Raw genomic sequence first — 12,969 nt, forward strand, 5'->3', positions numbered from 1 at the left:
GCACGTTTTGTGATAGGGCCCTGAGTTGGCAACATGAATGGGAAACCCATCTATCCTGCCACAACACAAGTTAACTTCCCACATGTACTATGACCCCCACCTGGTCCTTCTGTGCTCCATAACAAATAGTGTACACCAAGTCCAAAATAGTTCAACCAACTGAGGTGTTGGGTCATGCATGGTTTTCAGCCCAGTCGAGCTCCTTCACCGTTCCAATTATTTAAATCACTGTCATCTCCTGCTCCCCTGTCCATATCCTGGTTTCTCCTGTGGACCTCTGACAGTTATTCCCAGCCTGACAGACAGCTTCCAGCTCCACTGTTCTGTCTGATTGACAAAGAGTAGTGGACCATCAAGACATGCGTTCTGCTGTCATGCACAGTTGAGCTCCAGACACATGCCACATCTCTAGTTTAAATCCCATCAGCATCTGAGGTGGAACACTGCTTCAATAGTTACCACAGCAAAATGCATTTTTTAAAAACAATTTATAAAATACTATCAGCCTGGAAATGAAATCAAGTAACCCTATTTCTTACTGCACAGGTTCCTAATTCCTTAGGAATGGCCAATAATCTATTATTATTATTATTATTATTATTATTATTATTATTATTATTATTTATTTATTTATTTATTTATTTATTTGACTTATAATTATTAGTTATCTGCAGAAATGAATTTGTTATAGAAATGGGATTATACATACCGATACTCAAAACAGGAATATAAATCAATGAATTCTTCCATTTCCAGTTAAAATATATTAAGAGGGTTTCTTGCCGATTTGAATACATTACATTTTCCAAACAGTATTAACACATCCCTTTAGTACTTCCATTGTATTGTGCTACTAATATTTTTGTATGTCTAGAAATAGAACAAAACACCTATGACGTAAACATTTACAAATATAGTCGTAAAAAAAAAATCCAGAAATGATATGACATCATCTTCTCTTCAAAAACGAGTTTTTGGCGTGAATTTGTGTTTTATCACATAAGGAGATTCTCACTTTTCATTGGGGAAAACCATAGTTTACTTGACACAGCCAATAGAAACAGTGCTTGTTCGCTAGAGTCTGTCAATATGGCGGATCACTGAGTTTTGCAGGAAGAGACTATGAGTAAATAAACACTGTCTTGAAATCATTTTTAAATACCAGCCTCTAAATGAGCAAAGGGATAACGCACAACAAACAGAAAATGTCAAACGACGGAAGCAAAAAGCAGTTCTGGAAGAGGAACGCCTCGAAAGTCCCCGGGAGGTTTGTGACGTGTTATATTTACATGAATTGTTCAATGTTCACACAGCTTATGAGGAAGGGATGGTTATTTTCGTTTTACTGTTTCCAGTGTAATTAAATTAAACATTTACACCGATTACTAAGAACGGAAACTGATTTAAACCCTCTGCAAAATGATGCATTATTACATGTTAAAGCTGAATTGAAAAGTTGTGTTTTTGCAGCGCTCATAATATGTGTAATTTAAGATGCATTCATGTTTAATTCTATTGTAAATATCTTGTAGGATATGTGCTTTTTGTGTTACGAGTAATGTGTTAATACGTGGATGACAGTGCACTGGCTGTACCCATCAACAGGGACAGATTGGCAACCAATCATCATATAGTTTGACATTTAGTATCCTTTTTTTTTTTTTTTTACTGCATTGCAGAAAATATGTACTACGAATAAGAAATTGAAGTCCTTTTGATACAGTTTGTTTTTCAGTTAAAATGAAAGTTCATTATATCTATGGGCCTCATATCAACATAGCATCATGTCCAAATGTATTTTTAAATTGAAGACTTAATGCATTCGACAGTAATCTGATTTTGATGCCTTTTTAGCATGTATTGAGAAGCTTTTTTTATTTTAATTTTTTTATTACACCTATTTCCTGAGAAATCTGCCCTCCTAATACCACTGATTGCTTCCAAAATCTAATAGTGGTTTCATTTTGGCTCACATTTCTGACAGCTTGTTGCTTTTCATACAGACGATCAGTGGATATGACTGCTTGCTGAATGACATTGGTTATACTGTAGAATTTATGTATTTCAATTGTAATACTTAATACACATTTTAAATACTTCTAACATAATGCAGCTTTATGTAAACCCATTTGTACATCACGAAAACAAGAATACAACTTATCATATACGGTTGGGTCTGCCACCTCCACGAGTGACTGCTGTATTTACTGTAAATCCACCTCCACTTAGATCAGATTGGGTTGCACTTCACACTAATTTTTGTTTTCTTTCAGCATTCAGCATGTGTATGGAGCACAACATCCACCTTTTGATCCCCTTCTCCATGCAAAGTAAGTCATATAAGTGTTTAGTACACGTGCTATACTGCCAACACAATATATGCACTATTAAATAGTTAAGAAGGTATTTCAAAATATAGTAAATCATTTTTATATTTTTACAGCCTGAAGGCCATTGCACACTGGATCCGATAACGCATCCAAATTTAACGTGCGTCTAAACAGAAAAAAACGATCATGTACATTCCCTATTGCACCTTGCATCTTGCACCTTGCACACTGAGTCTGTAATTGTCGTACGACGGTGATGCGTCAATCGATCTGACGTGTGTTAAAAAATACATTGACCAATGAAAAAACGACTGGGAAAAGACGTGGATTCTTGGAGTTGCCTGAACAAAATGGAAAATCTAATTGTGTGTGTCGCCAAACAAAAATTACTTTATGATAAATCCAACAAAGATTACAAAGACTTTGAAAAAAAAGAAAACATATGGGAAGACATTGTTGCGGACTTGGGCGTGCATGGTATGTATTATAAAACATGAAATTATGAACTGATAGCATACATAAACACGTGGATTTTGTGCAATATAGGTTATTACAAGCATATACTTTTAAATTGTAGTTGGGGAAGTAAAGAAACAGTGGCCTAACCTGGAGACAATATCAGAGAAAGAAGCGTGACAGGGCAGCCAAGAGCAGTCGGGGCTTAACAGTCAGACAAGAGGGACAGTACATGAAAGTGATGGAATTTCTGTCCTCATACACAGAGAGTAGTAGAAGGTCATTGTTGTAAAGTATTTTCGGTAGCTCATTGCTAGCTTCCCAACTTTTAGATATATTTATTACAGGAGCGAGTGTTTGAAAAATTAGATATTGGTCATATGGTTTCTGATGCTATGACAGCTGTGTTGTATAATATTATATGTTTGTGTAATATCAGATTTTGTTATTATGTATTGCGTAACAACATTATTATAGATCTAGTAGAAACGTAAAAATTAGCAAACGTTTTAACTTCCATTAGCGTTTGTTGAGCATTAAGTTTATACTACATTTAAAAAATGTTTGTGTTCAAAGTTATGTACGACAGAATTGTATTTATTTGTTATTAAAATACTGAAACAAGGTATATTTACTACAAAGCCTCCATTGCACACCAGCGCTCAGAAGTACGATATTAACGCATCTAGTGTGCAATGGACTGACGTGCGACTTCTTCGGATGACGGATGCCAAATGACGGAACGCATCCAGTGTGCAATGGCCTTGAGTTCTCCGCTTTTGTACCATTCTGTTTCAGGTGGCACAGGTTTGATTGTGTGTACCATATTTTGATAGTTTAAATTTCTTGTGAGAATTTTGGTTGGGGCTGCCTGTGACAGAGACCACTTGATTTGAATGTGGCGAGGTTGTCGAGTGGCACAGTTTTTAAAATGTGTGTTTGGCACTGGATAACAGTAAGAACGTTTAGTGCATTTGCTTTTATCTGATTGACAACACTCACCATGTCAATCAAAATATTGTGGAGCACAGATGATAGCTCCCTACTGGCCAAAATTTCACAATGAATAAGACAGATGGTAGATTCACATTCTGGGGCCACTGCCACTAAGTATGACGCCTTCAGACCAGATATATATATATATATTAGGCCTGGGACGATAGTGTTTTTTTTTTACTATCGACGCTTCGTTTTCATAAAGACCCGATGCATTTTTTTCATAACGCAAAAGAAACATGTAAATAATAAGTACATATATTTTCATCAAATCTAATCAGGAAAAGAAAATGTTTCTCCAGTTGAACTTAAAACTACACATTTCTAATTATGTATGTCTAGTGACACTGTCTAGTGACACACTCGGCGAGGTTCCCCACAAAAAGTTAATAAAACATTAAAAATATTACTGTCTTACCTTAAGATGTCTCTACAGCAACCGGATTAGAAAAAAAAAAAAAAAAAAACTCCAACGGAGAACACAAGAATAACTATTTACAAGTCCAATGTAACAAAGTCTGTGCTCTCTCTAGAGCTAATTTTTTGTTTTTATTTAGAAATACTATGGCATCCACATTCTACGGTTTCATAGAACAGTTTTTGTTCACAACCATCCCTGCTTTGCTGAACACACGCTCGCTCGGGACCTTAATATGATATTTAACATGCTCTTTGCCAAGGCTGCTAGGTTGGGAAAGCGTGCCTGGTTATTTTTCCACCAAATCAGGGGATCTTCACTGATGTTTAATGGTGTTTCAGAAGCATAAATCGTCATCTCTTGTTGGATTAAGGTTTCCTTGGAAGTAGTGTGTGTTTGTTGCCGTCCACGAAGTAACAATTCCATTGCTTGTTCGATCTTTTATTTCTTTTTACATGTTGACATGTTTTCCTTTTTATTGTTGGGTGTTTTTTTTTCAAGTTGCGTAATATGTTTTGAAGGTTTCATTACATCATTCTAAGGGTTTGTGCACCTCCAAATCACCAGATAGGATGAATCCATACTTTTATATAGATGGAGTCATACTTCCGATTAAAACTTGATTTTTTACTTTGAATATTATCTGAATTAAGTACAGTTTCACAATCATCTTTGTCTTCATTTATCTAATGGGCCGCCTTATAAAGGGGGAGCACTGTATTAATACTAACTGTACTTCTGGCATATGATATGTAGTGGTCATGTGAATAGGATGAGCATGTTTAAATGTAAGGATCATATTTCAATCAAAGAATGCTTGAAAAAGCAAAATGATTAACCACTATGAACGTGTTCTGTTTTGTTTTTCAAAAAAAAAAAAAAAGCCCAATTTCCTTTAGAAAATGGCAATAGGGAAATAATCACAATACTAAGCATATTTTCCATTAATGTGTAACCTTTCTTTCAGTTTAATGAAAACCGGCAACATGTCACATACAACACCAGTGAAACCAAAGAAAGCAACAACTTTTCAGGAGTTTGAAAGCATTACGAGTGATGCATGGGATGTTGGAGAAGATGACGACGAACTTTTAGCAATGGCTGCCGAGAACTTAAATATAGAAGTTGTTATGGAAACAGCCAATAAAGTAATTGAAAACCACAGCAAGTTACATGAACAGAAACAGCAAGAAGAGCATTTTGAAAAAGAAGAGGAGGAGAAGGATAGGGACGAAGAAGAAGTAGTAACACCGACCGCTTCAAGTTCTTACAGTGAAAACAGAATGGTGAAGTCTTTCAGTGAGGCACACATTACAGCATCAAAAGGTTTGTAATGTAGTGTTTGTAATATTCCAGTCATAGTTATAGACTGTGTTCAGACACAACCAATAAACTAAACCTAGACTAAGCATTACACATTCAGTTACATAATCAAAATATTGTAATTCTGGGGCTCCCGAGTGGCGCATCCGGTAAAGGTGCTCCACGTGGAGTGCAGGATGCGCTCTGTAGTCTGGACATTGCGAGTTCAAGTCCAGGCTATTCCACAGCCGACTGTGGACGGACTCCTAGGGGGCGGGTCACAATTGGCCGAGCGTCGCCCGGGGGGAGGGAGGGTTAGGTCGGCCAGGGTGTCCTCGGCTCAACGCGCACCAGCGACCCCTGTAGTCTGGCAGGGCGCCTGCTGGCTTGCCTGTAAGCTCCCCGAGAGCTGCGTTGTCCTCCGACGCTGTAGCTTTTGGGTGACTGCATGGTGAGTCCGCAGTGTGAAAAAAAAAAAAGCGGTCGGCTGACGGCACACGCTTTGGAGGACAGTGTGTGTTCGTCTTCGCCCTCCCGAGTCAGCGCAGGGGTGGTAGCAGTGAGCTGAACTTCAAATAATAATTGGCCATTCCATATTGGGAGAAAATAATAAAAATAATTGGCAACGACTAATTTTATGATATATATATATATATATATATATATATATATATATATATATATATATATATATATATATATAGTAATTCTGAGGTTAGTAATATAATGGCTTTATGTGGGAAAAATGGTATGTTATCTTCCTTCTTTATCTACAGCTATGGTCAAAAGTTTTGCATCATCACCCTATATAATCAGCTAATTTTGCATCATAAAGTCGAATGAAACCTGCTGAATAATGTTACGTTAACATATTGAATTAGATACCACTGTAGTTTTCCATATACTTAACAAAAAACAGACAATTTAAAAATGTGACATTTAGAACTCTAACGTGAAATGCTGTACTACTATTATGACTTGCGGTAGACTTTTGCAATATCATTTTGTAGTTTATTTGTTAACTATGTTAAATAAAAGATCTAAATTAAGTTTATGTATGTATGTATGTATTTTTTTTTTTTTTTAATTGTCTCAATCCTAAAATTCTAGGGTGATGCAAAACTTTTGGCCATAGCTGTATACATGCTATCCATTTTAGATATATTAAAATATTTTCTTGAAGCATTTACCAAGCGATAACAAAACATTGATATTAAAGTTTCAAATAAATATTCCAGGAGATTTTATCAAGGGCTCCTACGTGTAACTTCGCTGCTTTTTCTACAAACAAAACACTGGGATGAATACTTTGTGAATATCTCCATGATCCTTTTATAAGCATGTTGCGTTCAGTTTTATGAAATTTAAAGAGAGTATGACTTGCTGCCTGTTTACTACATTCTTTCATAGTGTAGCCTTTTGAGTAAAAAAAAAAATCCTTAGAAATCAGACTTTACTGTTTGGTTTGTTTACATTGTCTGACAACTGAGTTTCATCACTTCATGATACACAGTGCCATTGCTACCTGCAACAATGAGGGGATATTAATTTTAATGAATTATAGACATTGAAATAGTTCTAGATAATTATATAATTCCATACATCTTACCTGCTCTTCACTTTTATTTACTATGGAGACATATTTCACAGCATAACATTTCATTTTACAATATGAAATCTGGTCCCGTACTAGTTTAAACAAAACTCTGTACAGTGTATCTTCCTTTCAAGTCTTGTACTTTAAGTAATTTCATCTGTGGAGTGAACTTGTTTTCACTGCTTCAGCACATTTTTTCCTGTCTTTAACCAACCACAGCTTCTTCATGTATTGACTGACAGGCTTAGCAGCTTGTGACACACTTTCACCCCAGTGACACTGCTGAGGAGAAATTACCTGGAATTGCAGGTAAAGGCTACCTGAAAGTAAGGCATGCAAACAGAACTTAATTTAACCTAATATGGAACCAGATATATGTGCTTCTGTGCCACAGAACCAACAACACTATGGTTTTATAAGCTTTTCTTGTATTATAGTATTTAATACATTGTAAAATATCTGTTTCAAAAGGATAAACATCCTATTTCTGTTATACTAGTCAATATTTTTAAAGGACTTTTATTCTCCAGATAAACCGGTATTATGACTTCTTCACCCCTTACTCGCACAGCAAAGTCAGAATGTGTTATGGATATTGTAAACTAACACAGAGAGAAAGCACTAGTGCATGTAGGTTATGGGTATTAACTTTTCCATGATACTGATAAATTTAATTTTGAACTTACACCTGTGGTGTCTGTGTTACTTAGTAACATGCTTTTTGGTTGTGTGGTATTTATTTTATTCTACAGGCTATCAAGATCATGTTGTTAAATACCAAGTAGGTGTAAGTGGTAGCATTTGAGTTTAAAAAAAATAAATAAATACAAAGTCCTACGTAGGGCCCTGACAACATGATACCACCCGACCACTGTTCAAAGGATCCCAGTTTAACCCGAACCCAACCCCTAATACACAACCACACGCACACCACACATTAAGTTCCACAATCATATATTTTATTAACACACAGGTTAAAATCATAACACAATGCATAAGCAATAATGAGAATGGTTCAGTAACCCATATCAAACCTCCCCCACAAGAAAGATATGCCAAAACAGTCTACACAGTGCTCATACTGTAATAAATGAGTTCCGGTGCCCTTAGTACATTCCCACAATCCTAATGACACCTTATCTACCCAGCCCAATGATACTATATTATTTTATTTAAAACAATACATATAATAACAGACTCATAAAACATCCACAATGCTGGGCTTTACCCAGGCGGTGCTCAATACAATAATCAACCCATCAGTAACCCCAAAAAATACGTGATTGCCCCGAGACCCTTAACTCCAATCACTGGTCCCACAATATATTTATTTAACCTGGACCAGTTATCCCGATACTATACTTTCAGTCCTATATCACCACTGGTATTCACTAATAAATCAGTCCCTGCAATATATATACATAACCAACAGGCTAAAACACAGTCCTTGCACTTCTCGTCCTTTTGATAGAGTCCAATTCACTGTCCACTGTCGCCAGCTGGTTACTTGCCGATCTCCTAGTTCTCTCCCTCGTAGCCAGCCTTGTCTTCAGGCCAGGTTGGCTCCTTCCCCATTGCGCGGTTCCTTTCAAATACTGCCAGCCCCACGTTTAAAGTGTAAACAAAACACTGTCCTTCTTCTCTGCAGTCAGGTTCTTACGGGCCGTATCACCTCTCTCTCTTCTCCACAGCGCAAACGAGGAGGAGGAGCTAAAATCCAAACACAAAAGTACATGGACACTGTTATTAGCAGTGGCTGCTAACCGTTTTCTCCTTCCTTCAGCAGGCAATGGCAAATCAGTATAATTTGCTTTGCTGTAGAAAATACCACCCACTTGCAGTAACCCTGCTCTTGTTAAATCACTTGCTAATAATCACAATACTACTTGCGTCCGTTCTTAACTGTGTTATATATATAATTTTGTGGGTTTGCATTCAAACTTCAAGCTGCGTCCTCAGGCTTGGCAAATCTCGCCTTGATACTGCCTCCAACCCTGTTTTATAGGGCCGTCTATTACCAGCAACAGAGTCACTTTGCACAAGCAAGTGCCGGTGATTAACAATCACTCTAGCCATTATTAACGCATTTATTACATTACAAATCCAAGTTTTTCTGTGTTATCATAGAAAATCAACATTTTTCCGTGTCATTCCGCAGCAAACGGATTCCTAGGATCCCTGCTGATTTAATGATCAATCCTTTTGTAACCATTTACATTAAACTTTAGCACAATAAACCCTACAGAGATAAGCTGGAAGATATGCTGCATGAAGACATTCTGTTTCCTTTTACCACTTTTCAGTATGCATAATTCTGCTTGTAGTGTCATCTTGTGGTGGCGTAATATAGAAAATATTTTTCCTGATTGATACTATATAATTTTTTTGCAGCAACTTTCAATAGCAGCACTTCTATCTTTGTGTGCAATCTGCACATTTTGTATTAATTGAAATTAAGTGACTTTGTATTTTAGTGTGTGAGTAGTGTGTTTTTGCATTTATTTAAACTTCCCAACAGAGCAAACGGTTTGCTTTTCAATAATTACATGATTTCCTAGGCATGCCTATAAAATACGGCAGTGATGAAAATAGTTTGAATATACTGTATGTAATATGGCCTATGTTTTGTCTCCAGTCACAAAATGTAAGAAAATGAGAATGCAGTTGTTTGCACATGTTGTGTAATGTGCAGTAATTTTTTTTTTGCTTTGTTGCTATTTTAGAGGGTGTAGGTAAAAGAGCAACACTCCAAAGGCAACAGTCTCTCCCACATCGGCCGCTAATACCTTTAGTAGCAAGAATGGCTGATCAGAACACGTCGGGTTCTCCGGTAATGACAGAAAGAGAGGCATTCCGCTTAGACAAATTTAAACAGCTGCTGGCAGGCCCCAACACTGACCTCGGTAAGTTAACATTTACTTTTGATTTTAAAATGTTGATTTTGAATATGGCATATTGTCTTGTTTTAGAAAGAAAAAAAAAGAAATACAATTTCCAGCTACAACACAAATCTTCATTATATGCTAGAGGGCTAGTTTAAACAATGCCTTAAGTTACCTTCTGTGCTTTTTAATTGTGATAAAATTGCCATTTGAGCATCACTATAAGGGGAGTGTATATATCTTTATAGTTTCACTGTTGCTTCTTTAAGTACTCATAGCTCATGACGAGGCTTCATTTTTTAAATGTTAAGGAAAATCTAAGGATGCCCTTCACTTTGACCCACAGGTGGGATTTTACAACATAGATATGTTTAAGGGGCAAAGCTGCAGTATCAATTTAACTACTCATTCCTGTATTATTAATATTATCTTTTAAACTGTGTTTTAATGTGATACTAATCAAGATGTGTACTTTAGATTTGTATTTTATAAAATGCCCTAGAATAACTATTGACAGTGACAGTCGCATGAAGAAACAGTAATAAGAACACAAGAACATAAGAAAGTTTACTTTTGTCAGGTTGAAAAAGTCCCCTAGGTCGACATTGTCAATACCTTTTAGAATTTTGAATGCTTGAATCAGATCACCACGTAATCTTCTTTGTTCAAGACTGAATAGATTCAGTTATTTTAGCTTGTCTGCATACGACATGCCTTTTAAACCAGGGATAATTCTGGTCGCTCTTCTTTGCACTCTTCCTAGAGCAGCAATCTCCTTTTTGTAACGAGGTGACCAGAACTGGACACAATATTCTAGATGAGGTCTTACTAATGCATTGTAAAGTTTTAACATTACTTCCCTTGATTTAAATTCAACACTTTTCACAATATATCCAAGCATCTTGTTGGCCTTTTTATAGCTTCCTCACATTATCTAGATGAAAACATTTCTGAGTCAACATAAACTAAGACTGTTGTTGAAGCTGACACCCTGGGATCCTTAAAGAAGCTGCTATTTTTAAAAATATTTTTTTTAAATATCCCCTTCTGTTGACAAATTACATAGATTAAGACATTTATTTGTTACTTTTAAACAAATGATTTGCGTAAAATGTACTGGTAAAGTAAAGCCTATACATAACTCATTTACACGTATGTGTTCTCTGAATTAATACTGATAAAAACAACTTATTATTATTTATTTCTTAGCAGATGCCCTTATCCAGGGCGACTTACAATTGTTACAAGATATCACATTATTTTTACATACAATTACATTATTTTTTACACATTATTTTTACATAAAATTACCCATTTATACAGTTGGGTTTTTACTGGAGCAATCTAGGTAAAGTACCTTGCTTTTGTGTTTGCTTTTTACTGCATTCAGGAACTCCACAGTAATTCTGAATGTTTTCATTTCAAATGATGAAGCATTGAACCTATGTTTTTGTGATACAGCAATTTTGTTTGGCATAATTATTTACATACCACGGTTTTGTCGTTCCTTTGTTGAGATGCAATTTTATTAAACACATATAACAAACGGCAGAAAAACGCTTTTCTTACTCCATGTGGACTGAACCATACTGTACCACGCCCACTACAGCATGAACACACAGTGCACCAATGAAGAAACAGATCGACCGAGAATAAAACCCACCCCAGTGTCAATCTTTCTGTTGCACCAATTAGAAAAACTACTTGGAGGCAATTGCCAAACCCCTTCCCTTTTATAATATTTGCCCTTACTCACCATAACAGTCGGACATGTGACGGACTGCTGTATATGATGATAAATTACTAAAATTAATACATTAAAAATATGCATTTGGTGAAATTTGTCAAGTGACCAGTTATACGTCTAGCATATTATTCAACGTTTAACCACTTCCTTAGAGTTTATGCATTTAAATTTTTCAACGCTGCCACTGTCATATTGTCAAAACCTTGAATCTCAGAGACCCATTTTTTTGGTGCAGCACAAGAAGGGTTTGTTATGGGTACTAAATGTCCTAAACAAAATGGTGGCAGTGAACTGTGCTTGTATGATAGCAAATGCCCCTGCAGTGAATTGTGTAGCTATCAGAAAGTTCATATGTGCATTAATTTTGAAAATGTCAACTCAAATTAAGGCAATGTAGCCATCAAAATCTATCTAAATTTAGTTGTTGATGATTTATTAAATATATAAACTGACTTGCCAGACATGCACTGCCAAAATAAAATATGAACTTAATTGTGTCCATAATTAAACTACACAGAGAGGATACGAATAAGATAATCAAGTGAGTGTCAGGGCACAAATGCATTATTTTCTGTTAAAGAACTGTGCTTGAACATACATTTTCATTTAAAGTGAAAAGTGTTACATTTAAGGCAAAATCCGTTTTTTTGTTTTGAATTAAATTAACTTGATCATCTTCTTCCTAATGGGATTTACTGCCACTTTGTGCGATACATTAACATATCAAGCAGTTTCTTTATTTTCTCCCCAATTTGAAATGCCCAATTATTTTTAGGCTCAGCTCACCGCTACCACCCCTGCGCTGACTCGGGAGGGGCGAAGATGAACACACGCTGTCCTCCGAAGCGTGTGCCATCAGCCACCCTCTTCTTTACACTCTGCAGACTCACCGTGCAGCCGCCTCTGGGCATCTTACAGGCAAGCCCGCAGGCGCCCGGCCAGACTACAGGGGTCGCTGGTGCGCGGTGAGCCGAGGACACCCTGGCCGACCTAGCCCTCCCTCCCCCCGGGCGACGCTCGGCCAATTGAGCGCCGCCCCCTGGGAGCTCGTGACTTGCAATGCACCTGGGTTGTGGTGATATTTGGAGAGAGAGAGAGAGAGAGAGAGAGAATTCTGAGTCCGCCTCTTCACCTTCATGAGTTGCACAGTGAGGTCAAAGAGGTTCGTGCTGGCTGTGTGTAAATATTATTATACAGACCTTGGTACTTTTACTTAGATTAAAATGGGAAGTCCTTGTTAC

The 12,969-nt window shown here is 36.7% G+C and overlaps 1 protein-coding gene across 4 annotated transcripts in view; it reads left to right on the plus strand.

The window, feature by feature from the left end:
* Positions 1 to 1,055: 1,055 nt before the first annotated feature.
* LOC117968773 (TBC1 domain family member 22A-like) overlaps positions 1,056 to 12,969 on the plus strand; it is a 195,755-nt gene continuing 183,841 nt past the window's right edge. For 2 of the 4 annotated variants that reach the window (XM_058986100.1, XM_058986101.1), the window contains exons 1-4: positions 1,056 to 1,267; positions 2,274 to 2,330; positions 5,168 to 5,526; positions 9,823 to 10,002. In XM_058986100.1, coding sequence (XP_058842083.1) covers positions 1,173 to 1,267; positions 2,274 to 2,330; positions 5,168 to 5,526; positions 9,823 to 10,002 — 691 coding nt within the window. In that variant the 5' untranslated portion in view covers positions 1,056 to 1,172. The remainder of the gene's footprint in view (positions 1,268 to 2,273; positions 2,331 to 5,167; positions 5,527 to 9,822; positions 10,003 to 12,969) is intronic. The other 2 variants (XM_058986098.1, XM_058986099.1) reach the window with 1 other exon arrangement.

The sequence above is a fragment of the Acipenser ruthenus genome, chromosome 14, assembly GCF_902713425.1.
Source record: "Acipenser ruthenus chromosome 14, fAciRut3.2 maternal haplotype, whole genome shotgun sequence".
NCBI lineage: Eukaryota > Metazoa > Chordata > Actinopteri > Acipenseriformes > Acipenseridae > Acipenser > Acipenser ruthenus.